Source organism: Calonectris borealis, chromosome 16, assembly GCF_964195595.1.
Source record: "Calonectris borealis chromosome 16, bCalBor7.hap1.2, whole genome shotgun sequence".
NCBI lineage: Eukaryota > Metazoa > Chordata > Aves > Procellariiformes > Procellariidae > Calonectris > Calonectris borealis.
The window spans coordinates 7579125-7606972 of NC_134327.1; the positions used below are offsets into that span (position 1 = coordinate 7579125).

General features: G+C 42.5%; 1 protein-coding gene across 1 annotated transcript; it reads right to left on the bottom strand.

Moving 5' to 3' along the window:
* Positions 1-399: 399 nt before the first annotated feature.
* Positions 400-27586, bottom strand: ABCC6 (ATP binding cassette subfamily C member 6). Its single transcript, XM_075166043.1, has 31 exons — positions 27533-27586; positions 26042-26218; positions 25554-25679; positions 24764-24901; positions 23627-23752; positions 23002-23063; positions 22069-22200; positions 21264-21476; positions 20201-20378; positions 19585-19746; positions 17908-18000; positions 17130-17333; positions 16375-16521; positions 15548-15635; positions 15180-15246; positions 14338-14464; positions 13692-13868; positions 13083-13250; positions 11411-11594; positions 10883-10946; positions 10243-10363; positions 8935-9142; positions 7568-7878; positions 6618-6817; positions 5793-5919; positions 5078-5179; positions 4182-4328; positions 3467-3625; positions 3055-3221; positions 2404-2598; positions 400-1849 (listed from the first exon to the last, which is right to left on the bottom strand). Exons 1-31 carry the CDS (start codon positions 27584-27586, stop codon positions 1741-1743), a joined length of 4533 nt encoding a protein of 1510 aa, XP_075022144.1. The 3' UTR covers positions 400-1740.
* Positions 27587-27848: the final 262 nt, after the last annotated feature.

Here is a 27848-nt window from a genome sequence, read left to right on the forward strand (position 1 = left end):
ATACCTACTTACACTTATATCTCACTAGTTCTAAATGCTTCTGGTTTTGAGATCCAGTGATAAACCTTTAGAGTGCTCATAACTCCTATCTGTTGTTTGAATATTTTTTGTCACTGTGCTTGGAGAAAGTAGAGGGGAAAAAAATTGCCTCTTCCCTGGTATTTGAGCACCAGTATGGCAGCAGGCATTGGACTTCAGTATCTTAGGCACTTGTCCAGCAGAAACTGTTAACTGCTCTTAACATGGGTGAAGAGGCTACTGAACAGCTGTCGGATAAGAAACTGATGGGTTTTGCTGGTTTGGGTTGACTCTTGCCCGTTTGAACTCTCCCGTCCCCTCCCCATTACTCCTTTTTACATTACATTTACTTTAGCTTACTGAAGAGAGCCGTTTCAATACTTGATTCTATTTTTATTTCAGCTGTCTAGAAAATGAAGTGCTTTAACAAAAGTCACAGTAAACAGCAGTATATCACAGTGCGATTTGTTTGTCACATTTTCTTGTTGCGATTCCTGAGGAGAGGCTTGGGGACAGCCCTGACCGCAGCTCCTCGGCACTGCAGGAAGCCCAGGAAGGCTTTGCTTTCAGCTGCCGTTTGGCTTGTTAAAGTAACATCTAAAAGATGACCACGCCAGAGGCTCTGCGGCACCAGGGTGGCACATGCAGGAGGTAAACTTGCACTCAAGAATAGAACCAGGAATGAATCACCAGGTCGACAGGTGAGTCCCTGCTACTTTCCCCATCTGCCAGACTGCCGCGCTGCAGGGATCAGAGGAGGACACGTTCCACCACGCAAATTCCTTGTGGCAAATTCAATTCGGAAATGTTGGCGTCGGCGTTTGGACATGCTCCAGTGTGACCAACCAGCTTGGCAGCGGGGCTGCTCCAAGCCTTCAGGCAGAAGGAATGATGTTCTGCTGCCCGCTCCCGGCCAAGTTACTCTCTCCTGTGCCAGCGAGCCCGTGTCTAAGCTGGCGCTCTTCCTCCAGGCAGTCTGTCAGCCCTCTGCACAGCAAGACTCACTCGGGGCCCCTCCAAAGCTGACACGGAAGGCGATGGATCCGATCCCCAGCTGCGACAACAGGCAGCCCACGGGCAGCCGTATGCTCTCGTGCTTAGTGGCATCCCACTTCCTCTTCCCTACTCCCCCAGTGCCTGTGCCCTGTGGGTGACTAGAGCCAGCCGCTGCCTTGGAGTCCACCACACCTGTGTAAGAACAGCGCTCAGGTGAGCAGTCCTTAAGACGTTGGCAAAAGACTAAATTTGTTCTGCCTGGAACTTAGGACAAGCTGTAAACAGTTAAGTTTGCTTGCTACCAGTTAAATTCTTGTTTGCTGTCCATAAAATCTTGTTGGCTTTTGAAAATAATCTGTGTAATCTCTAAGTCTGGCAGTATATTTGGGCTCCATTTATAGTATAAATCGGAAATGCTGTGGTCTTTTTCTTTTGGCTTGTTTGCTTTTATACCATAAAAGTAACAAGGTGGTTAAGTTCTGACTGGCTCATTTTCAACAGAATAGTGAGGTTTTGGTATCTGGAAACATAATGAAAATGGAATTGCTAAGTTTCCTACGGAAATAACGTGTATCCCAAGTCATCCCTTCTCATCTACTCACTGTGGTTATAGCTCAAACAAGATTCAGTTGAGTGTCAGGCATTTTAGAGTGAAACCAAGATAACTCAATTACGAGATCAATTACTCCTGATAGTGGTGGCATTATGGTATACTCCATGAGTGAGTCATGCAAGGCCCGATTCTTCCATCAGTCTGTAGAACAGTCCCTTCTGAGCTATTAAGTGTTCCAGAGTATCAAATTCAGCTATCTCACCATTTTCCAAGACTAAAATCCTGTGAAGGTTAAAACAGTAGTGTAAGCTTGGGGACACACCAGCAGCTGTAATAAACTTAGGTACTTCTACTTATTTCTAAAATAAATTTCAGTACATGCTTGTTACTCAACCCACCTTTCCAGCAGCTTTTCAGCTGGGAAACAGCTGTGGGATATAAATAGGTTTCTGATGAGTGACTATTCAAGTACTGAGTTTGTGGGAGGAGAGTTTTGTGGCAACTGAGACTGGAGTAAGATTTGTGGATGTGTATTTTATCTTCACGATTTTAAGATGAAGCAAAGCGCTGTAGCCATGGTTTCGCTGTCAGTGGGCGAAAAAGGGGTATGACACAGCATGAAATGCATCATATGGGAATAAGTGATCTTTGATTAACCTATTGGTGCCTTGCTGATGTAAGATAGCTCCTACAATCTCTAAAGCAAAGCTTTGAGGGTTAAACAAGAAAAGGACAGAAATGAAATTGCTGTTCACTAACACTCTGTGGGGTTTGTCTAGTTCGCACAGGTTGCCTGTGTCTTCCTTCCTCCTTAGGAAAGTGGCTGAAGATCTTACCTGTCGCAGTCCATGATGGTGTTTATCCGGTGAGCTATAGTTAACACTGTGCTGTCTTTGAACTGAGCCCTCAGGGTGGACTGAATCTGAAGATCAGTTTCTAAATCTACTGCTGCTGTGGCCTCATCTAGAATGAGAATTTTGGCTTTCCAAAGAAGTGCTCTGGCCAGACAAACCAGCTGTTTCTGACCAGTGCTGCAAGTAAGAAGAGGGATGGTAAACTGAGAGCAGTAGTCACTTTTCCCTGGGGTCAGAATACGTGATTAATTTGAAAATAGCAATGAAAAGGTGATTGTTCCCTTTCCCTGAAAGGGTGATTGAGGCTGGTGGCACTGCATGAAACAACTTAAGGAAATGAAGGGAGCGTATTACCATAGCACCCAGGAGATCTGCACCTGGAACAGGATTCCAGTGTTTTAAGTACTGCACAAACACAAGCCACCACAATGATTACGTCTCAAAGGTCTTCCACTTGGTGTCTTATGATTTGATTTCATGCTGCTAAACAGGACAATAAGGCAGCAATTTGCTGTCTGGGCACCTTTTTTTTTTTTTTTTCAAATGAATTAGACTCCTTGTCCCACTAGCTCTATGTTTTCTTAGCCCATAGGCTGGCACTGCCCTGCCACTGTCTTTCTGCGGATAAGGTACCTTAGGTTTTCGCCTTGGTCAGTGCATTTATATTCCAACTGATCTGGCAAATCTGCAACGAAGTTCTTGAGCTGAGTCAGTTCCAAAGCTGTCCAGATGTCCGCATCAGTGTATCGGTTTAATGGGTCGAGGTTCATTCTTAGAGAGCCAGAAAACAAAACTGGGTCCTGAGCAGAGAGACAGTACAAACAACTCCTGAAATGAGTTATAAAAATGAGCTCTCCAGTTTTCCCTGCTAAATCTGTGCAAATCTGTGGCTAATTTTATATTGAATGGAAGACTAGCATGGCACAGAGGTTATTTCCAACTTTGAAATTTCTGAATGTCCCTTCTCTCACAAAATCTTTATAAACCCTTCCTAGGTGTTAAGACTTACAACACTGCTGAAGCATTTTGGAAATTAATTTCATACCTGGGGAATGACAGTTATCTTGTTTCTTAGGTCATGGAGGCCTAGTTGAGCAATATCTAGTCCATCAATTAGGATCGCTCCTTCCGCAGCTTCCACTAATCGCAGCAGTCCCACAGCAAGAGTAGATTTCCCAGCTCCTGTTCTTCCAGTTATGCCGATCTGTAAAGTGCAATGGAAAGCTTTGTTTTTGATGTTGATTGTTTTCCACAGTTGGACAGACCTGTCATGTAGTTCCTCTTGGCCTTTTGAAGAGAGACAGCTTTGCATGGATCAAATCTTTAGGGCTGCTCAAGATTCACGTAGTCTAGCAATACACTCTTAAAGGGAATAATTTATAATTTGTAATTGTTTTGTATGAAAAGGAATCTTGAAAGCCTTTGATGGGAAAAATAGCTACAAGACTTAGCAGCTAGAACAGGGCCTTGATGTGGCGCTAGATTTAAAAAGTGAAATTCCTTTGCTGTAAGTCTGCTAACCCTCTGTGAAATGAAATTTCACTCAGAAGAATGTCTAGTGTATGCAGCAATCCTGGAAACACTACTTTGTACTAGAAGAGGTGTGCATTGTGATAGATGGGCTCATACCTTACTGCAGCCTTCACGCTTACAAGTTACTATACCTTGGTGTAGGGCAGGGACTGTATCTGCCCAGATCTGATCACTGCAAAGCGCTGTTCACACTTTGTAGCTCTTCTGAAACAAGTGGCTTTCCTTACCTTCTCTTGCCCATTGATGGTTAGATTGACATGCTTCAGTGCTAACTCCAAATTTGGCCTGTATCGCAAACTATAGTTTCTAAATTCAATTCTTCCTTCAGTGAGCCAAACTTGACCTTGAAGTTTGCCATTCAGAGTCCAGGGTGCCTAAATAAATGAAAACAAACAGCAATGTATAAGGCTGATTTAAATTACCAAATCAAATGGCCATACTGAAACAGGAAGCTTATGAAGACCTCTGTGCCAAATTCCCCTGATCTGTTTACTGTTTCCAAAAGAGAAAAGGCCTCTGACTTTCATATTGCAAATGTTGTTGACTTTTTACTTTGTGCAAAGATGCCAATCATCTTAACTGAAAATAGGGAGAAACATTTGTTTGTATGTCAGAGTTCTGACATTATGAGTGGTTCCATAAAAAAATATTTATACGCCTCTGTAAACAGGACTGTGAAAGTCTCCTTTAGTAGGATCTCAGGTCAGCACATGGAGAAATAATTTTAATGATTACAGAACAAAAATGATTGCACTGGTGACTTTTAGTGGCTAAAAGGCTATCTAGCAGCCATCAGTTATCAGTGTTGCATCTGAACTCGCACAATAAATACATACTCCAAATATGGGCAGAAAGTACAGCTCATTCCATGAGTGTTACCAAGTGAAGCTATTTTAATGGCAATCTAATGCTTAACTCTCTTAAGGAAATAACGATAATCAGAGGTTATAAAACAAGCCTAGTCACTTGGATAAAAACCAAATGCTGCAGTTCTTTAAAGGAAACATAACTGGCCTTTTAGATGGGTAAAACTAGGGGGGTTGTCCAGGTGGAACGGAAAAGTTATTCGTTTAGTTTGCAAGATGTTCACCTCTGCTAGTAAGGTCAATAGTTTGTTAGCTACCTCCTTAGGAGTCCTCAAGTATTCTCTCACTCTCTCCACAGAAACGATGTTGTTCTCTATTTCTGTCCAGGAGCGCACCATCCAGTTCAAAACGCCAGTTATCTAGCAGAAAGAAACAGAAGCATTTGGGCAGATAAAATAAGTCTTCACCTGTGCTTGTGAGGTACCTGGTACTTTGTTTTAGTGTTTAAGACCACCTCATCAGCTAATTACTTGAGAAATCATCCCTTAAAAGGCTAAAAAATAACCACGGATCCTTGTGAAAGTTTGTAAAGCTGTGTTTAAAGAGCCTAGCCAGCTCCCCCCATAGCTGCTTCTCAGCAAGTTTATAGAGAACGAAATGCTACTGACTTGGGTGCTAAAAGATAGTGTGACTATTTCTTAGGTTGCTGTGTAACTAGTCTACAAGCAGGTAAGACAGACACTGAAGACCATGCTTCAGTTGCTCAGAGCATGCTGTGACTTAAATATGAGTTCAGATGCGGGAGGACAAAGATAGCTGGTGCCTATATTTATCAGGTTTATTCTCTCTAAGGGGCCATGTGCTCCAGATGCTCTGGGTTTCAGCAACGACAGCAGGGTTTGGTAGGAGAAGGCATCTAGAAAGCCACAGAAATAGTTCATAATTTCTTAGAAATTAAAATGGTAGCAGAAATTAAAATGCAAATTGCTTTTGATGAAAGGCAAGCATGGTATTACTTCAATGCTGAGTTACCTGAAGAGCATATGAAATGGAGAAGCCAGCAGTTCCTGGACTGAGATGTGTTCTGCCCATTGCTGCAAATAGTGCTGCAAACAACACGATGCCATTGCCTAGAAACTCCAGGTTTGTAGCAAGCCACCTACAAGAGGAGGAGAGTACAGGGTTGTTGCTGAGTGCCCTCTTCCTTTCTCTCAACAGCATCTGTGATGACTTTGCAAAACACTGGTGGAGCTGCTGGGGTATGGGGTGCTCAACAAAGTTCTTGTCACGCCCTGGTTGCTCTTATCCAGCCACCTTGTAGCTCATTAATGGCTCCACCCTGTCCAAATTGGCTGGCTTATGGTCTCTCTTAGGATTTTCTCCAAAGCCTGTTGGATGAGAGCAGCCAGCACACAGTTTCTTGGATGAGTTGGTCTAACATCTCTCACTCTTTCTGGTACTCCTCACCTGTTTCGTGACTGGTGGCTGATGGCTCCATTGTCTGATGGGTTCTGCATATACAGGCCTCATGCGCTCTATCGTGTGATGATGAGCCTCACCAGGCATGTGCCACAGCTTCCTGCATTTTGAACACCAAGTGACACCTCTAGCTGTGTGTCAGCGTGTGTGTGTGCCTAGCCACACAACAGAGATGGGAGCACACTGGCTGTGTGAGAGGCACGTTGCCAGAAAGGGGCGCAGTGCGAGTGATAATGAAGGAGGCTACCCTACCCCCAGAACACTGTGCGCCACTGTCTCATCTTCTGTGTACCCCCACCCGAGCCCCAAGAGCAGCCACGTCCACTCACCAAGGCCATGGGAATAAACTATCATTTTCTTTAGACTGCAGATTTGTACCTGTCAGCAACTGCTCCAGGGAAGCATATTCGCTGATTCTCATCCACTAGAAAATTGCTCTTCAAAATAAACCTCTTCTGGTCCTTGTAAGCACGGATCACGCTGCTCCCTTGGAAAGTTTCTGAAATGTGGGAGTAGATGGGTGACCTGCTGGCAGCCTCTATGCGTCTCAACTGGCAGGAGGTGATGACATAGAAATGCTGGTACAAAGGGAAATGGAAGGGGAAGTAATTAGAAGGTTTACGCCTCCATGGAGGTGCTCCACAGAAAATTTGGGAAGGGCTCAACAAGTGCAATAATATGTACTATCCTAGTGTTATAAAACCTAATGTGCAGATAGGATATGTCCTTAAAAGGTGAGGTAGCGTTTCTGCCTGTGTTGTGTCCTATCTTCATTAAGAATAACCCCATGGTTAGTTAATGCAAAGAAGCCAGGGTACTCTGAACTCGCCAAGCCTCTAAACTCACACTTACTTTCTCCTGTAGACCAGCCCTTTGCTTGATGGAGAACAGAGGCATACTTGCACCCTTACTTGCCCTTTCCTTATGTTCAGTCTTAGCTGGCAAAGCATCTGAGGTTTCAGAGCCCAATGGGAGAGCTGCATGGCATACATGGATATATTAAAAAGCAGTGGAGGAATTCTGGAGGAAAGGAAAAATGCTTTTGGTCTTAATATGATTGCATTAACACTAATGGAGACAAGTATAGAGGTAGGATTTGATCTGGACATCAGAAAAGCACAAGCCTCTTTGTGAGGTCTCTGGGATGCTTTGGAAGGTGGGGGTGATGTGGGAAGAGCCACTGACGTTACTCTTGTTCAGATGCAATTCAAGATGAGGAAACTAGTTTCTGCATGTCTCCACTCCTAAGAAATGGAAGGAGGCTTTCTGCAGGGATGTGGCCATGCTGCTTCAGCCTCTCCTGTCTGTGTATCTCTATGAGCTCCTACCTGGAATGCAGCATAAAGAACAGTCAAGGGCACTACGGCCATTGCTGCCCTTGGTGTAGCCACTATAATCACAAGGTAGATCTCCAGCAAGTTGAATAAGAATCCCAGCAAGGACTTCAGCTTGTCAGGGATAACAGAATCAATAGCATCCATTTCTTTGGAGAAGCGGTTCAGCAAGTTTCCAATGGGTGTTTGCTCAAAGAAGACTATTGGGGATCTAGCAACGTTCCTCAGCAACTGCAGAAACAGCTTGTGTGATGCTAACACGCCACCTAGGAGGACTGCTGCTGTGGAGGCAAATCGGCCAAGGGCTGCAATATAAAAAATAATAATTATTACTAGGTCTGAACAAACTCACCTTGGAGTTCCCCTTTGCGAGATCGTGATTTTCACTTAGTACTGCGAATGCTATATAGTGAAAGGAGCTGACTTTCTCTTTGGTAGCAATTAAGCCAAGCCTCAGAGCTGCAGGGCAAACTACCCTTCCTGTAGGGTAGTTACAGAGGCATGGAAGACCTTCTAAGCAAGCTTGATGGAGGCCATGGATTCAGCAACTTAAACACACAGGACAAATTCTTTATTCTTCACAAAACGAGCTTCACTGGAATTACTTTGAATTACTCAAAGTCTTAGGTTTCCTGCCTACAAATTCACTGTTAGCACAGAAGGGTACCCAACCCTTCCAACTCTTTTCAACTTGTTCAAAGCTTTCTCAATCTTTTGTCACTTGTGTTGAGATTTTTCCAGATTTGATTTCTGTCCTAAAACAAGTGATTTTTTTTTTAAAGAGAAAAATTTAAATAAATGTAGAATTCCACAAGTTCCTCTTTTTCTCTTTCTTTACACTCAAAAGACCTAAACCAAGATTTAATTCAGCATGGAGAAGAGCCACTGCTTGCACTTTGATATCATTAATTTATATTGGAGGAAAAGAAAGGGATAAGAGGAAGAAAGATACGCAGAAAATGTTGGATACATGGGGGGAGGATAGAAATATAAGGATGTTGTAATTCTTCCATTGCTGAATGATTTTAGGGGCTCAGGTCATTTAGTTCCAGCAGGAAATATAGAGGAAGACACTATTCATCGTGGTCTGCTGAAAGGCACAGGAGAACACTTCTAGCATACCATGAAGTAGAATTTCATGTAGTAACACTGGAAATATTCTTCAGATCCCTTAGAAATCCTCTTTGTGCGTCAGAGCCTGTAGTTTTAGGTCCCATGCCAAACCTTTAGGGCTAGTGCCAAAAGCCCAGGAGGCTAAGAGCCCGTGGGTATGCACTTGTTTATATTCTGAGAAAACATCCTGGGTATGGGAAAGGGAGATGGAAATACAGAGAAGAATTAGGTGAGCAAGTTAAACGAACCTTGAATGACTCCTAGTGCACCAAAGACTCCAACTCTCAGCTCTGTGTGCTGTTGTGTCCCGTTGTGAACAGGGTCATCTGTCCACATGCTGAGCCAGTAACCACGAGAAAATGACACGGCTTGCTGACACGTGAACAACAGAATGATGTACACACACAGTGGTAAGCCTGTCGCCTTCAGGTAGGCTGCATAAATCGAAGTATTAACCTAGAGTGAATCCATTGGGGGAAAAATAGGAGAAGAGGTTGGGAGGATCAAGCTTGTTAGCAAGGAAAAGCAGCTCCAAAACAAGGAATGATTTATTATGGCATACCTACTCGGTTGTATGTCACGGGCCATAGCAACCATGTTAATTCCTTTTTTCTTTTCATTCAACTTTATTGTTTTGAATGATTATTATCAACTGATGAATGTTATTGCAATAGGCTCGTGTTACTGCTGGAATGCACGTAAGGCTTTCCTTATGCCACGTAGTGGTTTTCATTTGTTGTCGGTGTGAGTGAGAACTATCATGTATCCTGCTAACTGCTTGTGTGAGTAACTGCTGATCGGCAGAGGTGAGGAGAATCCCAGTCTGGCTAATACTGTGCTTCCCTAGGGGAAGAGCAGCCCCTCTTTGGGGGTGTCAGACTTCTTACTCTCATCTCTTCTCAGTACCAGTGTGTAGCCTTGGGTATTTGTTTCCTCCCCACATTTTACTGCTGCTACAATGTGCCCTGAATACACACCTCATTCATGCCTGACTCCTAGCTGGAACCCCACGTCTGCTTCTTTCCTTTCACACTACCCTCCTTTTGAGATGTTTCCCTTGGGCAAGATAAGAACATTGATGTGCCTCTTTGCCCCTTCTCGCCAGCCTCGACAAGAGTTTGGGGACAGACTCAAGATTACAAGTCCCTTGTAATCTATCCTCTTCTGTGCCTTACCACCACCTCACCCCGATTGCCTCAGCGTGTTTTCCCCTTTTAGGTCAACTCTTGAATCAGGATCTCTCTCCTCAAGAGGTCATGATTTTTTTTCCCCCCTCTCATTTCCATAATGTGCTCTCTGCAATGTATCGGCATTATTCCTATTTTGGAACCAGTGCTTAGATCATCCAGGGAGATACAGTTTGTATAGAAGGTGCTATGTAAAATAATGCTGAAATGACGTTGTTTCAATTCTAGGGCAAATTTGTACAGCTCAGCTGGCTTCTCTGGGATTGCACTGGTTTAACTTAGGCAGTGAGCTGAACCACCTGCCATGAATGGGTCAGTAATAAACCCATGGTACGTGTCTTTGCCTTTACAGGAGGGTGCTGTGCTTACCCTGCCATGCTGAGTTTTCTCTCCCTTGGTTAATCTTCCTTTGGTGGCTGCAGCAGTGGTACAATCTTGACTTACAGAAATGGTCTCCCTTCCCATAGCAGAAGATTTGACTGAATTGTCACTTCATAAAGAAAACGAAAATCCTTTCAATTTTTCGCCAAGGCAATGAGTATATTTTAAAGCTGGATCTCCTTACCCATCCACCTCTATATTCATGCCTATTTTGAGGGCTGCAATTTTCGGGGTCCTCCAGAGTGACCCCAACCATTGTCCATATTTATCACAGGGGCTGGGCTTTGTCAAACAATTAACAAACAGAGGCTTTAAGCATTCACTAGCTGTAGCTGGTTTGAAATGAGTCAGAGGTTATGGCCCCGCTGGGAAGCGAACAGCAAGCAAGACATGTTGAGCTTGTACATGAGCTCTGGAACAAATTCTGGCTCCTTGTGAAATACGGAGAAAATGTTAGTCCACATCCACATTCAAGAGCAATTTCTTACCTATTCTTGAGTTTTGCTTGTTTGCTCTTATTATTAATTTACAGATCAATCACAAACCTGTATCATACTTAGACCTCCATATAGGTTTGTATGGGCTTTTGGGGCCAGTTCTTCAGTGTCTGAGACAGCTTTAAGCTTACCTGAAGATCTTCTCCTGTGATTGACCATTTCTAGAGGTGATGGTGCCTTTGGTGTCTCCTATAGCTGTGAATAAATGCATTTTTTTTCCTAAATGCTTTAGAATCCCATTTTGTCCTGTATAGCTTTTGACAGATTCATTACAAAGAATTGTTTCTAAGGGTAGAAATATCAAGGTCAGGCTTGAAGAATAGCACATATAGTGGGTAATTCTGTTTACTGCATGATTGTTGTTTACTAAGATGGAACTGTTTATTCAAGAACCAAATTTGAGGTGATGAGTCAGCTAATTTGACAGGCATATTTCCCCCCCCCCCCCAGTTTACTGTGATTGGATCTCTGCTTTAAATGTCCATAACAGAAAATAGAACAAATGTAAGACTGGCTTTTCCAGTTTTATTCTCTTTTCCCTCTTCCCAAGCGTGAACAACAGCGGGCCCCCCTCCCTCCCCAGTTCTTTAATGTTAAATATAATATTAAGGAAACAATTGATTGATAGACCTAGGAAGACTGATTCCAACCCTGGTTACCTGGAAAACCAGCGCCTGCCTTCTCTTCTGCTGTAATGTGTGAATGAAGAAATTCTGCAAAGGCCCCATTTTTCTGTAGAAGTTCTTGGTAGGAACCAATTTCTGAGATCGTTCCATCCACCAGCAAAACAATGTTGTCCACTTGAGGCAAAATGTTGATTGTGTGAGTCACCAGCACACGAGTCTGCTTGAATAGAGGGAACAGTTACAATTGTTCTGGTGTTTCCCTGCTCACTCAAGCTGTTGCAGTCAGCTGTCTTCTGAAGACAGACATGTATTCAGTGTGAGCTATGATTTTTACGAACTTGGAGATATTTTTGTTATTTATTCCTATAACTTCTGACTGTCTCTTTGATAAAGCTTATCATTGCAGCACAGCTTTGTGCCCATTTTGAAAGTGCAGAACTTGGGAGCGAAGGGGTGAATCAACTTGTTTTGTGTCACGCACAGCATAAAAGAGTGAGGATGGGAAGTGAAGCCTGAAGTCCCAAGCTAGCACCCTGTGTGTAGAGCTAACCTTTTGCTTAGCTCACTGACCAGTTCCATTGTTGATTCCCCTCAGGCTGAAGCTCTTAAGTAGAATGATGTTAATTGAAGAATATGTCACATTTATTGTCACTGATATCAGTATTTCAGAATCAAATTTGTGCCTGAAAACTACATCACCCTGAATGGAGTCAGAGTGCAGCTCCTTTTCATTTAAATTTCTGAGCATATCTGCACACATGTAGGAAAGGATGTAAGAAAAGTAATTTTTCCCTAGATGAAAAATTCACGTTATATATTTCTAATATACAATCAAGCCCTTTAAGTACTGCTTATGTCTAATACCTTCTTTCTTTGCCAGTCTTTCTATGTTTCAGTACAATAATTACATTCTGATACTTGCAACCAATCTACACATGAAGAGAAAGGTATCTGTAACCAGACATGTCTGTTTTAACTGGACTTTCTAATGAAAGAAATTACCTATTTTCCTTCTACAACGTGAAATTGAATCAAGTATTTGTAGGCACTTTATACCATGAAACAAATAGAGCTGTCCTAGCATCCCTTCTCATGTAACCACATTTATTATCCAGACTGCTTGATAGAGGAGAAATACCAAGGAATAGCAAAACGCAACAATGCAAAAAAGAATAGAAGTGTTTTAACATGGATTTTAACACTGAAGTTTAAGTCATGACCATTTGGGTGATGAGAACTGTAAAGGTGCCACTGAACTATTCAAAAGTGATGGGATTAGACATTATAAGATACAATGAGCTGGAAGAGATCAGACGGCTCTTCCTAACTATACTAGAAGTAAATCTCAAAAAGGGAGAAGGATAATGTCGACAGAAGACCAAAGAACTATAAACTTGCTGTAGAAGTAAGGCTGGAGCTAGGCATGTGGTTTGCGTGACAATAAAGACAGTCTTTCAGGAGAACCTAACTTTTCAGTCTTCTGCCTCCTGGATGAGATTCACTGCAGGACCTCCATGTGCTGTGTGGACTGCAGAGGTTACCCATTCCAGTTCCACTGTTGTTAACGGTAGTACCTGCTGCCACTAGCAAAAAAGAATAAGGGATCTTTTGATAAACGAGTAACCCACCTTACTGGAAACGTTTCAAGGGCCCTGATAATTAGAGACATTTTGCAATCTTTTACAGTTCAGGATTTATAACACACCTTGTCCTTCAGTAAGCCGTTGCGTCCAAGAACATGTTCAAAAATGTGCTGTCCGACACAGGCATCAACAGCTGAGAGGGGGTCATCTAGAAGGTAAATTGAAGCCTTCTGGTACACAGCACGAGCAAGATTCACTCTTTGCTTCTGCCCTCCAGATATATTTATTCCCTGTAAAAATGTATTGACACTGTTTATTCCAAAGCTACAGTGTATTTGCCAACTGTTGGCTCCATTTTACACTGAGGTTTTATGACTTTCCTTATTTTTATATCAGTGCTTCTCTCCCTGCTCTCCCTCCCTCCCTCCCTCCCTCCAAATAGGGCTCTTGAGGCGCAGAGGCAGATTCTCTTGAGCAACTCCACTCTCCTGCAAAACAGGACCCAGGAATGACCTGGATTTGTTGATCTTGTCTTAAGTATCTCTCATACCTCCGGTTAGGTTAACTGTCAGGTGGGCTTCAGACCCCATTAAATCATGGCCAGATTTTTCAGAAATTCCTGAGCACCTGCCTCCTGCAAGTTAAGTCATTTTGTAGGTGTTTTAAGCAGGACACCCAAAGTTGTAGCTACTCATGGAGAAGTTGGCCAAAATATAAACCTAAGCCAGTACCTTCTCTCCTATTTCACTCTTCTGCCCTGCAGGGAAGCTCTTCAAATCAGGTTGTAGTGCACAAGCATCTATCACTGTATTGAACCATGTTTCATCCATCTCTTTCCCAAAGAGAATATTATCTTCCACTGAAGCATTTTGTATCCAAGCTTGCTGGGGGACATAAGCTGCGGTGCCCTATAAAAATGGAAGTGGAAGAATGTTTTCATAAACTCAACTTGACACTGTGGGGATCTGTCTTTGAATTAAAACTCTCCCAGTTAGCTTTATAGAAATCTGGAATGATCATCACCATTGACAGGTCTTAGAGGCTTTGCAAAATATGAGTCTGCACTTTCATTATCTTATAGAGGAGGAAACAGGTAAAAGTACGTGATGTGATTTATCACAACGCCACTTCAGCTCACTGTCAAAGTGGGAAATGGAACTGGATCTCTGAAGTCCTGTTCCAGTTCCCATTCCCAAGGGCCAGGTTCATCTGAGAGGTCTTAAGCACCTTCAGATAATTAAATGCAGGCTGCCACATACAGCTTTTGTTTAAATTCAGCAGTAAATGGGTTTTCATCAAGTCCCTGATGCCTCGGTTAATACCTTACTGTTCCTGAAGACAGCCTAATTAGAAGCAAATGCTCAGGCAAAAATTTACCTTCATGGTCACACAGCCATCTGTTTTCTCCAGCTCACCAAGTAACGCTGACAGCAAGGAGGACTTTCCAGCACCCACCTGGCCAACTACAGCAAGCAAGGAGCCTTGGGGCACGGTAAGATCTATCCTGTAGAGAAAAGATTAGTCTCTTACCACCTTTTATATACACTTTCTGAAAAGAAAATGACCAAAATTCTTGCTATTGTCTTGTAGCAATAAAAATGTACCAACTAACCCCCCTAATTTCATACTTGAGGCCTCACTTGCACAGGATTACTCTGTCATGCTGACTTTTTGCAGCAGAACAGGAGTCATCCCTTCAAAGACACCTCCAATCAGAAAGTCTTCATCCACATCCCCATCTGAGTTTCAAACACAGATCCAAAACTCGGGTCCCCACTCTGGAGATAGGCTAGCCCAAAGCAGTAGATATAAAACATTCCTGAACATCAGAACTTTTCAATACTGTTTCTTCTCTAAAACTGCAATGCCTTTTGAAATAAGCATGTACAGATGTCATATATAATATCTGCATACCATCAATTCTAATTTTTTGACTTAAATTACTATAATTTCGTATTTGGACAAGAAAATTGTGTAAAGAAAGCAGTCCTCATGTATTAAGGTAACATCCAGATACAGACACCTTCCCATTTATGTGCTCCCAAGCATAAAATTAAGATTACATTTTGTCTGACTTTATAATTTTCAGAATTCAACGTTTAAGCAAACTCAGAAGCCTCTAGATATTCCACACTGGTTTCACTTAGGCCCTGAGGAATTAGTTCATTCAGCATCCACCCTGACCTACAGAACTGAGATGATTAAGGGTAAGTCTGTACCTTCTAAGACAAGAAGTTTCTTTGCTCCAGCAAAAAGTCCCATTTCTTACGGTGATACTTGCCTGTACTAAAATATGAGGAGAAAGAGAACACTTACAAATTCAAAGGTAGGTACAGAAATATCCCTATTTATGTGACTTTATGTTTCAGTGTGTATTTACATTACATAAAATGAACCTTAAGTATGAAAAGAAGGGGTTAATTACCAGATTAGATTTCATCGTTAGAAATAAATAAGCCTCAGAGATAAAGTGACAGTAAAGGGCAAACATTTTTCTCTCTTGAGTATGGTAGGCACCCTAAGAGTGGAAGCGGAACAATGGAAGCTACTCTCCTTATAAGACAACAATGCTAACAGAAAAGCTTACCACAGTCAGAAGTGTTTCTGCTTGAGCTCTCAGGATTCAGTTCTTCCAGATTCAGAAAAGCAGCTAAGCGGTTTAAAGAAACTTTGGCCTGAAATGAAGAAGCACACAAAAGAATAAGATTTAAAATACAAAGGAAGCTAAAACCCGAAGTGAAGACTCAACTTGAAGACCCACTTAGAATGTTGACTAAGTGCTATGTTGCAGATGCTGTAGGCTTAGATGGACAAATGCAGCTCTTCCTTATGTTAACTGCCTTTATTTCCACTTAGCTTAGCAAAAAGCCATATTCTTCCCTGTGTTTTCTCTTCTGTTCACACAGTGAAATTGCTGCTTTTTTCTTCAATTCATCCTGCAATCTTTCTAGTGTTTGCTTCTGTATATGAAGAGTTGTGACAGTCATCTTGGGGTGCAAGAGGGAAGTGCAATTTCCCAATTTCTTACTGGAAAATGCATTGCTCTTCTCTCTGGCCTGGGCTAGCAGGGTTTCCACTGATCTCCCATGGAGATTTTGCTGATTTCTGTTCTGATTTCTGTGATTAGAAACAGAACTGGAAGCACCTCTGAGATGTAATGGTCCTTGTGATTGGTCCCAAAAGACTTAAGAGTTGTTCTTGGTGACTATTTTGTCTATATATGGAGCCTTTCTGAAAAACAATACTACAAAGTACCTTTAGCTGCAAGTCCTTGCACTTCACTGTTTCACAATAGCAATTAAATAGCTAGCCCTGATGTTCAAAGCCCTAAGAAATCCATACCTTTACCTGTTAATGGTGATACGTAAAAAAACACTTATGGCCAAAGAAAAAGGAACATAGCCTGCAATTAACCTGGACAGCAGCGTTTATGGAGAACGGCAGGAAGGAGTGCGCAGTGTTGAGAATGTTGATCAGTGTCAAAGATACAAAGGCCTTCTGAGCATCCAGGACGTGTGTGTTATCCACCAGCGTGTAGACAGCAAACATGACAAATGCAATCTGAAAGGGACCAAAGGAAAAGCAAACCATTTGCTTCAGACAGGGAAAAGAATGGTGCAAGGGTGACAGGCCCCTTCCTAAATGCTCTGGAACCCATTTAGTTAAATCCATGCTATCACCCATATACGTGGTACCCGTCCTGCAAATATCATAGGCAAAGGTCTTGCATGTTGGTAACAAAACCATGATCATTTGATGTTTGTTCTGCTTTACGGAAGTTTTGGTGCTGCAACCACAGCAAGGTGAAAGCACAGCCATCTCCCATTGAAAACACACACAGCTGGGCTGCAACAGCAAGTGCAAAAGTGGCTTGTGCTGCCACTGACTGTGCCATGAACCCTGCCTAGCTGGAGGTCTTCAGATGCTTCTTGCAAAACAGGCTCAGTTTGCCTGGAGCACACTGCCAGACCAGGCAACTTGTCCATGGAACTGTTAGTGTAAATGTCTGTGTGACTGATTCTACTGTGGCTCAGCAACTCCTGTGAGATCCCCAACTCCTCTAGGCAGACATTATCTTTAGCTGTCCCACAGGAAAAATCTGTCCAGAAAGGAGTACAAAGAGAAATGGAAGTAATAGCACGTTTTATGTAGGAAGGTGAACCACTCACCAGGAAAGTTGATGAATGGAAAGAAGCTAGAGATGCTGAAAAGAGAATCTGAGATCTTTTTAGGGCCTGAAGTTCTTGCTTCCGGATACCAAGCACTTTCTCCATGAAGGTTTTCTCCCAGCCATACAGTTTGATTACTTTAATGTCACTGAGAATGGCATTGGTGAGTTTGGCCCGCTCATCTTTATGTTTCATCTGGGTCTCCTGCAATAAATATTTGAGTTTTATCATTTAATAGGTTGAATGTTTAACGGTGCAATTATTCTGAAAAAACATCTTATTCCTGCTATGAATTCTGAATAAATTTCCCTGCAGTTGAGCTGTGTATACTGTTTTGCTTATGAATCTTCCAGGCTGGGAAATATTTTGCTTTTTATCTTCAGAGCTTTATTTTTACTGGCAATACACAAAAAAACACAGAAAAGGTGGGCAAAGGAGGTAAAAGACTGAACATGCAAGAGCTTACTCTAAACTTCGAGAAACTCAGGAGGCTTTGAATCCTCCTGTGTTCCTTCAGACAGTCATGGTCAGCATGAATAATAAAAATTAAGCTATCACTTGATGTTGAATGTTAGTGATACGCTTCAGTACAATACTTTTTTTCTTTTTTTTTTCTTTCCCCCCCCCAACATGCATGCCCACTGTAATCATCAGTAGCCTTGGGTTCCATGTGATCCTTTCCTGGAAGAGCATGGCAGCCTTTGACTTAGATTCAAAAGAAGTATTCTAGCATAATTCAAGTCAGTAAACCACTTCATTTTTATGAAGCAAGATGTACCTGAAACTGACTCCTCTTCTTGGTGATCACGAAATTCAGAGGCAAAAGAAAAAAGAATACAGCAATTGAAGTCAAGGCAGATGGCCCAAGAAGCTGCCAGGAGAGAAAAGGAAAGAGGAAAAACTTCTCACGATTACTAGAAACGACTGTTTTCCATTCCCCTTCGCTCACCTTCCCTCTTATTTGAACTTATGCCTAACATCCCTCAAGGCTAAGGCTTTACTCTAATCTTGCCTTTGCTGGGAACTGTGCTCCCTAAGTACTGTGGATTGTTAACTCTCCAGGCTGGGTAACTTCTGTCATCATGGTCTGCTGAATTTATTTGCTTCCCTTTTAGGAACTAGATTAGTGCTGAAAGTGATCCAGAAGCACGCTGGCAATTCAAGTCATTTCTGTTTCTTCCCATCTGTTCTTGGATGTGTTAAGGAGGACATCTTTTGGCTGGCATACGTAAGTGACCCAAAACAAAACCAGGTTTTGTTTAAAAAACAAATCCAAACCCTCAACAAACTATTCTTGCAGCACAAACAACCCAGCTTGTCTGAATTTACATCCAATAGTTAGATGAAATGGTAGCATTATACTGTGCCACGTACCCTTGGGACAGCTCTTGGATACTAGGGTTCATAATGAATTGCGTATTGAAATAGTGAGCTTGTTTCTCATGGTTTAGTTACATCTCTCTACAAACGGCTTATGTTTGCTAGAGAGGTGAGTGCTGGTATACACAGAGAGATAAAAGTATTCTCTATACAAATGGTCTATGAACACTAGCAAACAAAGTGTTTATTACGCTCCAACGACATGCAACCACATTCAGCTTGTCAACATTGCTAGAAAAAGGATGATAATTTTTCAACAGTCTATAGCATGCTACTAATTTTCCAAGGTCATAGTATCCTGCCAGGCACAAGGCACAGTCCATCCTGGTTAGCAAAGAAAGGTCTCAAAGGCCTCTGGAAAGCTCCTAGGAATCAACTTCTCTATAGTGCTCACACTTACATTTGGTATGCTGCCAAAAACATGGACTAAGAAATAGGGCTTTATCCTACTGACAAAATGCCATACATTGAATTAGGAGGAAAAAAGGATCTTTTAGATTATCATCCTTTATTTCTAATTCAGGTTTTGCGCTCTCCTTGCTAAACTCCTTGATGCCTATGGAATTCAATGTATCCAATACTCTTTTTGAATATCACATAACTTCGCTTCAAACTGTTTCACTGATCTTGTGGTAATCAAGCTTCAGGATGAGGTATGTCAAGTTGCTATTTCAGTCCATTCCCTTTTATGTTCTGTAACAATGCTGAGGAGCTGGAACTGGACTCTCAGCCTGCACTGGGCCACCACATTTTGGTTGAAAAGAGAGGTGAGAGGAAAATCTGGGGCAAAAGTTTATCAGTCAGCTCAGAATAAGCATACTCATAATCTTTTCCCTGAAAAAGACTGAATGCTGAATACACAGGTGAGAAGATGAAGTGAAGGATCAGGTAAGGATTCTATACCAATAAAAATATATTCTAAAAAGAAAAGTGAATCCACCATGCTACGGAGCTAAGAAAAATATGGCAATTTCAGGTTATTCAAACCAGCAAAGCTCTAAGCAGAATTTTGAAAGTTCCTTTTTCCTTTGATACCTAGAATAGAAAGGTATAGATAAGTGTCATCATATTTTACCTGCCACAAGAAGACAAAGCAGATGATAATCCGAATAGGAGCAAGCCAGGTCCCATTAAAATAGATAATCAGATCCATTAGCTTTTGGATATCAACAGATATGAGATTAACAATTTCACCTATTGTTGCTGCTTTCCTTGATGCATTTGACATTACTAGGATCTAGGCAGGATAGAGAAGAAAGGAAAGGCATCATCAAACAGTAGCTTTGGTCCAAAAATCATCAACTTTCTTTTCCTTATAAAGAAAGGAAAAAAAAGAGATGGAGAAAAATGTCAAATCCTAGGCAACACGCTGTTGCCTGGGATATGTGACTTCACTTTAGGATGAAGAATTTACTCCTTTCCCCAACCATAATCTACAGCATAAGAAAGTTTATGTTGCTTTTTCCTCTTTCCTTTACTTGGCTTTTCCTTCAGAGGTAAGATCTGAAAAACAAATAGTAAAATACCTCCCACATACTGTTCAGAGATGAATATAGCATAGAATTTCATCCTAAAAGTAGTTTCTAATAATATCTCCCCTGATATTGTTAAGAACAATGTACCAAAAATGTCGTAACTACTAATGTAGGGCTAGAAAAAAAATGAAGCTAAAAAGGAAGCTACACACTCACCTTCCTGTACACAAGCCCTGTTACTGCAGTTTTCAGTCTCAACCCCAGAACAAGACACATGTACATATATCGTTGTTCAAACAGAGTCTGGAGACAAGCCAAAAGGAACATAGTGAAGGCATAGAAATAACCATGCCAGCTAGGTGCTTCTTGATCTTCAATGAACTCCAGGAAAAGGCTGCAAGACAGGAGCAAAATGTTGATGAATCCATGTAGAACGGATGAAATGCAGAATGCAAAAATGCAGAAATACCAGGGATATTTCTGTATTCTCTCTGGCTGATGTTTATCAGTAAAATAGCAGAAGACTTGGAAAAACTGCTGAGTACCCTATGTCTTATAATATCCTGATTTTTGACATTTAGCCCTCGTGGATTTGAAGCAATCTCTGATCTCAGCATCTTCTCAGGGGAGACCTCATTTTCAGTGCTAAGGATGGCTCCTGAATTTCATGGATTTGTCAGAAATACGCAAATTGGAAGCATATTGCATGCAAATCTAAGGGAGTCATTGACATTTCCAGAACTTCTCTTAATCTTAATGACTAAGAAGTGATTTTGCCCTTGAAAATATGCTGTAATGCAGGTTTGTGTTGTACCAACACGATCCGCAAAGCATTATGTCAACTGACTAAAGCTATTTAAGATGTGTAGGATGCACAGATGTGCTCTTTATAATTAGTCAGGGAACACGGAGCCTTAAGACTACAGCAAGTGGCTGACAGCCTGTGCAAATTATGTGATACGTAGAACCATCAAATAATTCACTCCTATTCTAGTAAAGTTGTCAAAAGGCTTAGTGCAGCTGGTCCTTTCCACTGTTGGAATACAACAGTGAAGAAAGCGTGCAGAGCTTTAGACAGTGGTTTGGATTTTTTTTTTCCCACTGAATTGACTGTGGGCTTAGCACAAATGATAATCCAGCTCTTTTCATCAGCAATAAGAGATTTCAAAAGTGTTCGTGTGTCCACCTCTGTGGGTGCTGGCATATACATCTCTGTGTGAGTTGATGCACACAGCAATCTTGTACATGTGATAGAAATACATTATAAATATGCACATACCTCAGTAACTTTGGGATGGAGAACAAGAAAACATCACAGATAACTAAGCAGACAGTGCTGAGAAGGAAATAGGTTCCAAACATGCTCCAAAATGCTTTCAGTAAGGGCCCGCTCTGACTGTGCTCTGGTTGCAGTAAAACCTCTGTCTCTTCAGCTTCTGTTATGCCAGTTTCACTCTTCTGACCCTTTTTAAATGTAGCAGACTCCATTTTTCTAAAGAAAGAAAGAACAAGAAAGCTAGCCACAATTGGAGAAAGCTTGGGGATCTCATGCTTTCAAAAAAATCATTAAATATCTCACACTGGGTCTCATGCCATGTCCAGTATAAATGCTCATCAAAAAATGATCTCTCTCACAAAAAACTTACAGTTCCATGCTTCCAGGAATGGAAAGATGTTCTCCAGCAGATTTCAACACTTAAAATCAGATTTTGCACAAAGGAACTCACTCACTGAGCGCTCACCCACTGAAGAGTAAAGACTCCCAAGTTTTCACAGCAGAGTGTTACTTGGACTATTTTATGTAGGCTATCCTTTTCTTCTTGTTTAACAGACAAATAATTCAGTGGGAATGAATCTTTCAATCATTCGCTTGTCCAGATAGGAAGCACCTAGCAGAGCTTATGTTCAGAGCCTGAATATGTGCTGAAGCAGTCTGTCCAGCACTCTGTGGGGAATGGAGGGGATTAAAGCCTGTTCTGAGATGGCACACCAGCACCTGTGACTGTATTTGCTTATATCATCTAGAGGCAAGAGAGAAACTGCCCAGCTGAGCCCATGACGCATTCCCTAGATCAAGTACTCACTGCTGGGTTCTGCTATGACACTTCTTCCACTCTCTTTCAGCCCAGGCAACAATTTCTTCAGAGGAGTCCTCTTTCCTCACTGGCCACAAGTCATCCACCCCCAAGGACTGCTGACAGCCTTTCCAGACAAGCCTGGAGAACACACAGACTGCTGTAAGGTAAGCACAGAAGGATTTGTTGTGCATGTAATGTTTTCAAAACAGATGGGCTTTAAGTTAGTGCACCACAGTGAGCATGTAGGGAGTGAGTTACATAAAACACTACTCGGGACTATCCTTTCCCAGGATAAATATGAATGTTCAGGAACAGCAGTTTTGCTTCAAATTCCTATGCTATCTTCTGTCAACATAATGAGGATTTGCCAATAAGTCCTAATTTCTAGTCTATACTGAGAGTTGGGTCTTGGGCAGTGGAGGACAAAGTTCAGTTTAACTTACTCTGTGGCTCAGGAAAACACAGATGAGGCCTTATCATAGCAGACACTAGACCCAAGGTATGTAATCGTTTTAGTTCTGAATGCTAAGCAGCAAGCTGGGCCAATGTCCTCATTTGCTATTTTCCCTTTGCCCAGCATTTGTTACAGGAAGGTCTGGCAGGCAGATAGGGCTGTGTTTGGTGTACAGTGATCTTTTGAGATTGCTGAGGTCTATTTCAAGATTGGGAGGGCACTGCAAGGGTAGCTGAAAGGGGGAAGAGAATTATCTAGAATCACAAATTTGTGTTTTGAACTACTTTGAGAAAAGTAAGTTAATTTTTTATAATTTGATCTTGTGAGAATACCTCAAGTCCACAGAGAAAGAATTTAAATCCTCACTGCGCAAGCTAATTCGGGGGCTTAGATATTTGCTACAGGCTGTCATCTACACCCTCTCTTATGCTGCTGTTTTTTTCTGATATTCTAGCAAAACCACGTCTTTTTCTGTGTTTTCTTACCCAGAGAACCACCAGTATGTGATTTTGGAAAGAAAAGAGGTGCTGGCTTCTGGACACTGATTCTGATGGGAGGAAAAACATGGGTGATATTTATATATAGAAAAGGATATGTGTCAGATGAATATAATCCCCTTCTGCGCTTCCCCAGAAAAAGCAATCAAAAAGTTACACACACCCCATTCATTGACCCTAACAGTGTAAATGTATTGTGGAGGACCAATGGGATCGGGAGACTTTGGAGAATTAGACTTTGAATAATGTCTCCGATGGAGGAACAAATTCTTCATACCCAAAGACATTTATTTTCCGAAGCACCGAGCTCTGCCATACTCATACCTCAAATAGAGTACTGCTGCACAGGAGAGCATATGAGCCATATCTACTAGTTTCAATGAAAATAAACATGAGTATGGATAGAAGAGGTTTTTAGTTTTTCAAAACATACATAGAATGACAGAGTACTGTTATCCCAAATTCTGCTGGTTACCTTTTAAAACAGTCGGCCTTTATACAAAATGATGCATCTTACATCTCCCAGATACTCATGTTCCTGTGTATCCCCATAAACTTAAATTCCTGTTTGAACAATGAAGCAATGCATTATGAAAAGCTATGTTATACTTACAGGATTTTTGACAGCTTTAGAGAAGAAGGGAGGGTGATCAACTAAGCAGAATAACACAAGTTCTCCTAGCACCAAGGTAGCATAAAGATAAGTTGTAACATGGCGGAAATGGTCTTCCAGGAAGCCCTACGAAACAGAATACTGTTGAGAATGAGGTAAGACGGCTTCTCATGTTCTACCAGCCATAAGCTCTGAGTTTTGGTTCGAAGCATGAGGTGCATTTATTTAAACTGTAGTTATGTAGAGCTACTTAAATAAAAACTCCTGAAACTGGAATATCAGAAAATGCTAAATAATGGACAGTTTTATTGTGAGGCTTCATAGCAGTCTAGTCAAGTCAGAAGTCCACATTGCATCATTATTCAGGGAACTTTGGGTGCTCTGAGGGACACAAGCTCCTTGCTCACCTAGTGGGATAAGTTGTTGATATAATAAAGCAGCTGCCAGTTTTTATTATTAATGGTGTGTCTAAGGGGCTCCATGAAGGGCGTTCTAATTAATTTTGTGAATGAGAAAGAGAAAAACCAAGGAAAAAGTCTGAGTATTTTTGGAACTGTATTTTGGTAGCAAGAAGTGGCAAACTGTTATTTCTACAAGAGGCCTGGTGCCTGATACCATTCAACACAGCAGGAACAAGCAAGTTCCCACCTGTCTTTTGTTTAGTGGCCACATATTTTTCCCCTATTACTTAAACACACAGGTAACATAAAGTTCTGTTTATTCCTTGTTGTGATGGAAAGGTACAACTCTTCACCTGAGGAAAATGGCCACTGACAGTAAGTCTCAGATGTGTAAGTCCAGCCAGCACTCCTCCACAAATAAACATTCACCACAAATATCCAAATAACAAAAATGTATAATATATCAACATATTTATGCTGATACAAAATCTGGCGTAAGGCCAGTTCATTTTGCTTCTATTCATATATGAAGTCTGCCGAGCTCTCAGAAAACCACACTCTATCTACACTGAAAGGGATAACATGGATGGAGATGACAAAATGTCATCAATCATTTTTCTCAGCACACATCTTAAGAGAGGAATTTGGTTCTCCACCTCACAATCAATGCAGCAGAAAAAGCCCTATTGTTTAGACTTCATACCCCTGCACGTTAAACATATGTGATTTCACTTACTCTTTTCAGGGCATGTTGGACTTTGGAACTAAACATCACAACTGCAGCCACGAATGAGAGCAGCCAGTAAATCAACAGGATGCCTGAAGACTGGATGCCCATCATTCTTTCCACCTGGGTAAGGAACAAGGCAAGGATCTGCGAGGAAGTACAAATTTGTCCAAATAAATAGCTGGTAATGGAATGCCAAACATTATTATCAAATTAACGGATACAATAGAGAAAAATCAGTTAGTTTCTTGCCCAAACATTTCAAGATGTTCATAGCTGCAGTATTGCTCCTAAAAGCCTAAAACTGAAAAGCATTATGTGCAATTTTGCACTCAAGAATGTCTCTCCAGAAAGGGCAAGTAATAAAACTACAAGTGGGCCAACAGGCTGGGAGGATCTAGGGTATGAAGACACAACGACAGAAGGGGAGGATAGGCATTAGGTTGAACAGAAATCCCATTTTATTCTAAACTAAATACTGAATCGCATACCATGGTTATGAGAAACTAGATCTTGTCTTCTTGTTGTGAGACCTCTTTCTAAACACTACTGCTACCTCGGCTCTTGCGAGTTATACTCTGCCCACAGGGCTCTATGCTGTAGCTGTAGACCCAGTGGTCTGCCCCAACTCCAAACCCCTGCTCCGTCACGCAGCAGAAACTCACAAAGTGTGTCTCCAGCCTTCTACTCCCCATCAGCCATCTTTGTGCTCAAAGATACTGAGAAACATGGCAAATACAAGATCTGCCCCAGGAGGGCTAAGCTGGGCCACATGCAGACAAAACAAAGGAAGAATTACCATTGTGATTCCCACCATGGCTGGGCTAATGAAGAATGCTGGAGCCCGTGGGATTCCTTGGCTTATTTCCCACAGTGCGAAGAAGACATTAGAAAAACACAGTATTACCAGGATGAATCCAAGGACCTGGGCAGAGACAGCAAACACATGTTGGAATGGACTGAAATGATGATGGGATGATCTACTGAACTGAATGCTCCACGCAGCCTGGGCAGTATGACTGGAGAGGTGGAAGAAGAGGTTTGGGATAGAGAACATTACGGGAAGTAGTGCGGAACCGAATGGAAGTACAGGGGAGAAGATCTTATGACAGTTCTTCCTAAAACTTTACTTGATTTATACTAACCTGACTTTACCTGAGTCAGTAAATGTCAAAGCAAACACAGAGATGGATCATCAGAAAAGAGTTAATGATTTAGAAAAATTAAGTTCTGCATCAAAGTTGTGATAAAAAGTTGTTAGGATCAAACCCCATCCTCCACCCTTACCATTTTGGTTTTGAAGATGTGGGACATCCTGATATAGCCTTTGTTTTTGTGTCGAAGATACAAGTAGTAGAAAGGAAAACAGATCCAAAGATAGGCACAAGGGATCCAAGCAATGACTGTACTCTCAAAGCACCAGGTAAATCCTGGGGTGTTTGTATACCATGTCTGGTTCCAGTCCTGTCACAGAATCAACACAGAAGTGAAACAGTAAAGCTAATGTATGCAGAATTTCACCAGCTAATGCAAGCTGCTAATGCTACAACTGAGATCTACTATAGTGTTAGAGGAATTCGATTTAGGGTTTCAAATGTAAAAAACATTTGGCAACAGAGGGGCTGCTCGAGAATAGTAAGGTGTCACAGGTGAGGGAGGGAGGGAGGACTCCGCAGTAGCATTTTGGAGGGAATGGAAGTAGAAAGAGAGAAAAAAAAAAAAAGGTTGGAAAAGTGAAAGACGCCAAAGAAAGGACATCATGTATCACAACTAGAGAGGAAAAAAAAAAGAGAGGGAATTTAAGTTATTGAATGTGGAATGAGAAAAAGTGATTTGGGAATGGAAAAGATTATCGGCATTTGGGAACCATCAGAATAGTCAGTAGTGAATGACTGGTGAAATTAAGATTAGGAGGAAAGAAGTGTCCTAGTGCATGAACTGCATCGCATCTGCATTTCCTCAGCTGTACTTATAACCCTTTTGTAATTTTTTTTACTGAACAAATAGCTGGATCTCATCTGCTAACATAATAATAGTAAAAATACAGCAAACTGTAGATGAACAGGTGAGGGTATTTCTTCTTCAGCAGCTCATGGAGGTGGTTCGAGTCTTTTATGTGGAGGATATGATATAAAGCAAGGCTAAGGGAAAGGAATCACTTGATGAAAAGAGAAAGCAGGTAACAGCTCACAAATTATTATGGGAGTTTATCAACCTTGAGGATAGAAATGCATGTGAGTCTGGACTGATCGACTCATTAGAGCCCTGTCAAAGGTGTTTCTGTAGTGGGTCATTCAGCAGATAACTTTCTGAAGACAATAAAGTGACTAATTTCAATACCCTTCCAGCAGTGCAGCCGGACTGCGCACCTCCCACACACCTCTCATCAAATTTACTGCAACTGGATGAAGACTTGGGCTCTTCTCTATTTGGGTGAAAAGTTGTCCCTGGGAGGCAAAGTCCGTAACACCAGCAACTTCTGATGGAAATACGCTTCACTGCCTCCAGCGTGTCAGCCGCCTTACTCAAATACCACGCTGGCAGCTGCCACCCGGCTGGAGGGTCCGTGGGTTCTCGGGTGGTGCCGCGCCGCGGAGCGGCTCTCCCGGCCCCACGCAGGAGGAACCCGCACACCCCGCGGTCGGGCACGGCCGCCACCCCGCGCCCCCTTCGCTCGCACCGCGGGGTGCTCGGTCCGGGCCAGGCTCTGACAGGGCCTCTGAGGGGGCGGCCCCGCAGCGGGACGGTGCCGCGGCGCTCGCTCGCTCACGCACTCACCCAGAGCCCGGCGGAGCCCTCCCGGGAGCCGCACAGCGCACCGCCCGCCGCCATGGCGCCCACGGAGGGGGTGGGCGCGGCGTCGCGGCTCGGCTCGGCTGCCGGCGGGGGCGGGCCGCCCCCGGCCCGGAGCCCTCTGCTGAGTGCCCCGCGGTGCGCCTCAGCACGGCGGGACAAGCGTTTCCTCACTGGGCAGCGGCCGAGAGCCCCGTTCCCGCCGGGCGTGTGGGGGACTGGCAGGAGCCCCGGAGCGCCCCGTCCCGTCCCGGCTGGGGGCGGCGGGAGGTGCCGCGGGGGCAGCGGGCAAAGTCCGGCC